This window comes from Rhincodon typus, chromosome 14 (assembly GCF_021869965.1).
Source record: "Rhincodon typus isolate 14 chromosome 14, sRhiTyp1.1, whole genome shotgun sequence".
NCBI lineage: Eukaryota > Metazoa > Chordata > Chondrichthyes > Orectolobiformes > Rhincodontidae > Rhincodon > Rhincodon typus.
The window spans coordinates 14,025,476-14,028,685 of NC_063345.1; the positions used below are offsets into that span (position 1 = coordinate 14,025,476).

Genomic DNA, 3,210 nt, shown 5'->3' on the forward strand with positions numbered 1-3,210 from the left:
GAATTTCTTCACCCAGAGGGTTGTTAATCTGTGGAATTCCTTGCCCAGTGAAGTAGTTGACGCTACTTCAGTAAATGTTTTTAAAAAAAGGTAGATTTTTTTTGAACAATAAAGGAATTAAGGGATACGGTGAGAACGCGGATAAGTGGATCTGAGTCCACGAAAGGATCAGCCATGATCTTATTGAATAGCGGAGCAGGCTCGAAGGGCCAGACGACCTACTCCTGCTCCTAGTTCTTATGTTCTTCTTAGTAACATTACTTGCTTCAGTTTATCTACTACTTATCAATGCTTTTGTCACCTCTGAACATGACCATTCCAATGCAATTTTGATCAGGGATATCATTGCTGACTAAAACTTTTAGTTTCAGATTTACTTAATTGAATTTAAATTACCCAGCTGTAGCATTTTAATTTGCATCAGATTGAGGCAAGCATTTGGATTTGAGTTGTAATATAACCGTATGGTACCTACCATACCCCTCTTAAAGTTTACAATAGAGAAATTAAAAACATTATCTAATAGAGGAATCACTTACAAACATTGTGAATCTTGAGGAACTATTTATCATGATCCCTCTATACAATGCTTTGATTAATGCAATTCCTTTAGGCGGAAAAGTAATTGTTTCTTTCACACAAAAGTTAAAATTGGCATAGTCTTTCTAGACCATAGAGCTCTTCTCTTTCATTAGAGAGAGATTTAACCTGAAGGTCACCACACCTCAGGTGAGGGGAGATGTTGAGACCTTCATGGTAACTGCAGCCAGTGTAGGAACTGAATCCAAGCTTTTATCAATACTCTGTACCACAAACTGGCCATCGAGCTAACTGTCTCCCCAACCTTCACACAACAGATGGTTGGGGTCTAAATCGGTCTGTCTGGGGAGATTGAAACTAACACCTGTTATTTTAAGAATAAGTTAGTTAAGTATTAAACTTAAAAATATCAATTTAGTCATAAGGTAATGAACGGCATATTCACTTTTTAGTAAAGGTTAAACACTGCTAGCACTCACATGTCTCAGCACGTCCCAGATGCTAATTGACCACTTGTGTCTATTTTCTGAAATAGAAAAAAGTGCTGGAGAAACTCAGCAAATCTGGCAGTATCAATAGAGAGAGAGAAACTGAATTAATGTTGCAAGTCCAGTATGAACTGTCTTTGAAACTGCACAGAAGCAAGTGGAACAGATGGTGAAGGTGCCCAGAGCAGGGGAAATTTAGATGACAATTAGGTATTAAGGGTAGGTGTTAATAGCAGAAAATAGGTCACCTCTACTGAGAGCAAACCCATGCAAACAAGACTTAGGTGGAAAGGTGCCATCAAAATGGAGGACAGAATTCATTGTCTGGAGTTATTCAACTCAATGTTGTTCGGTAGTATCAATTTAATACCAATTTATTCAGCATTTACAATTTATAAACTTATTCAGTAACTTATTCAGCAATTTATTCTGTAATCCAAGATGATGTCAGAATGTATATTGTACACGTTTCACAGCATCTAGGTGCAAGTGACAATATTAAATAAATGTTAATCTACAGGCTGTACAGCATCTATGGTTGAAAATGAGATGCTGTTCCTCCAGCTGGCATTGGGCTTCAGTGGAACCAGGCCTAGGACAGAAATGGAGACAGAAAGGACTGCAAATGCTGGAAGCTACAGTCAATAAATGTGGAGCAGGAAAAGCACAGCAGGTCAGACTGCATCTGAGGAGCAGGAAAGTCTACGTTTTGGGCCAAAACCCTTCGTAGGATTGGGGGAGGTTTAGCAGGAGATGAAATACTCTTTTGCCTTTTGCCGTGGGTCACTTTCACTATCTGTTCCAGTTACAGCATAAAAGCCATCACTTTACCGGCCCTTTTCATACTAACCTCCCAGCATTATTTATGCCTCTACAGGTGCTTCCCAGATCTGCTGAGTTTCTCCAGCACTTTTATTTCAGGTCTCCAGTATCCACAATACTTTGCTTTCATACACTTCCTACCCCACTGTTTTGTATTCTAAAGAAAAAAGGTGGACCTTCGTCTGTCTTTGCGGCCTGTTTTATTGGGAGGGGCTGTCTGGAGTCTGCAAAAAGAACAAGTTCGCGCAAATTTTCAATGTTACACGTAGGATGGTTTGTGCCAATACCATGAAAGTGCTTAAAGCAACGAACCGGATCACTAGCACTTCTCTCGTATTTTATTTTGCAAACTCGGCGAACGTAAGAGTTTTGGTTAAAAACCGCAGTCGGGCTTGAAAGCAGGTTTTTCTGCAGTATCGGTCTGTTCCAGGATGCGCTCTCGTTACCCTGAAACAAGGCCCTGTTCCACTTCTGATGACGAACTTATTTGTCAAGTCCCCTCTCACTCACGTGACCGTCAATAATTAGCCCCGCGGAAGGTACCATTCCGATCTGTTTGCGCGTGTGGAGAGAAGTGAGGGGGTGACCGTGTCATTGATGGAAGCAAGCTCGCAATAAGGCGACGGCCACCCTTCTTCCTAAGCAATGGGAAGAAAGGCGAGAGGGTTCGATTTGAAGGTGAATATAATTTTTGTCAGGGTTGATTTTGGATGGGGATGAAATAAATGTCAGGTATCCTCCACCACCTCCTGTTTCCTCCCCCGCGCTGATAATGGGATTGTCCATGGAACGTTCAGACAGCCGGATCGAACGTTCAGTAACAATATTGTTTGATACGTGTCGGCGGCGAGTGTTGCAAAAAGCCGCTGCGTTCCTTCCGCTCTTTATGTCCCTTTATTAACCCGCAAACCGCGGCAGAGATGTCCACCCCAGCACGGAGGCGCCTAATGAGGGACTTTAAACGGTAGGAGGGAGGCTGGGCTGGGGTAGGAATTTCTTTCTCTCTCTCTCTCTCTCTTCTTCTTCCCCCACCCTCCCTTCCTTCTTTCTCTCTCGCTTAACATGGCGCTGCTTTGACTTTTAAATATGGAAACGCAGCGGGCCCGCTGGCTCGGATCAAGGGAGATGTGTTCACTTTATCTGTTTATGTTTAAACCCCCCTCCCTCTCTTTTCCTCCCCTCACCCCCGATTTCAGGTTGCAAGAGGATCCTCCAGCCGGTGTTAGTGGAGCGCCCTCGGAAAACAACATCATGGTGTGGAATGCAGTGATATTTGGGTGAGTGAAGACTGATCTCTTTCTCTCTTTACCCCGTCCCGGAGACGGGGTTGAGATTTGGGGTATAGTCGCTCTTCCTCTCT

The 3,210-nt window shown here is 43.0% G+C and overlaps 1 protein-coding gene across 3 annotated transcripts in view; it reads left to right on the forward strand.

Annotated features, from left to right (window-relative positions):
- The first annotated feature begins 2,397 nt into the window (after positions 1-2,397).
- The window catches only part of ube2a (ubiquitin-conjugating enzyme E2A (RAD6 homolog)), a 19,558-nt gene continuing 18,745 nt past the window's right edge, over positions 2,398-3,210 (forward strand). The window contains exons 1-2 of one of the 3 annotated variants that reach the window (XM_048605418.1): positions 2,398-2,528; positions 3,047-3,127. In XM_048605418.1, coding sequence (XP_048461375.1) covers positions 3,102-3,127 — 26 coding nt within the window. In that variant the 5' untranslated portion in view covers positions 2,398-2,528; positions 3,047-3,101. Of the gene's footprint in view, positions 2,529-2,634; positions 2,815-3,046; positions 3,128-3,210 lie in introns of those variants that run through there. The other 2 variants (XM_020515031.2, XM_020515030.2) reach the window with 2 other exon arrangements.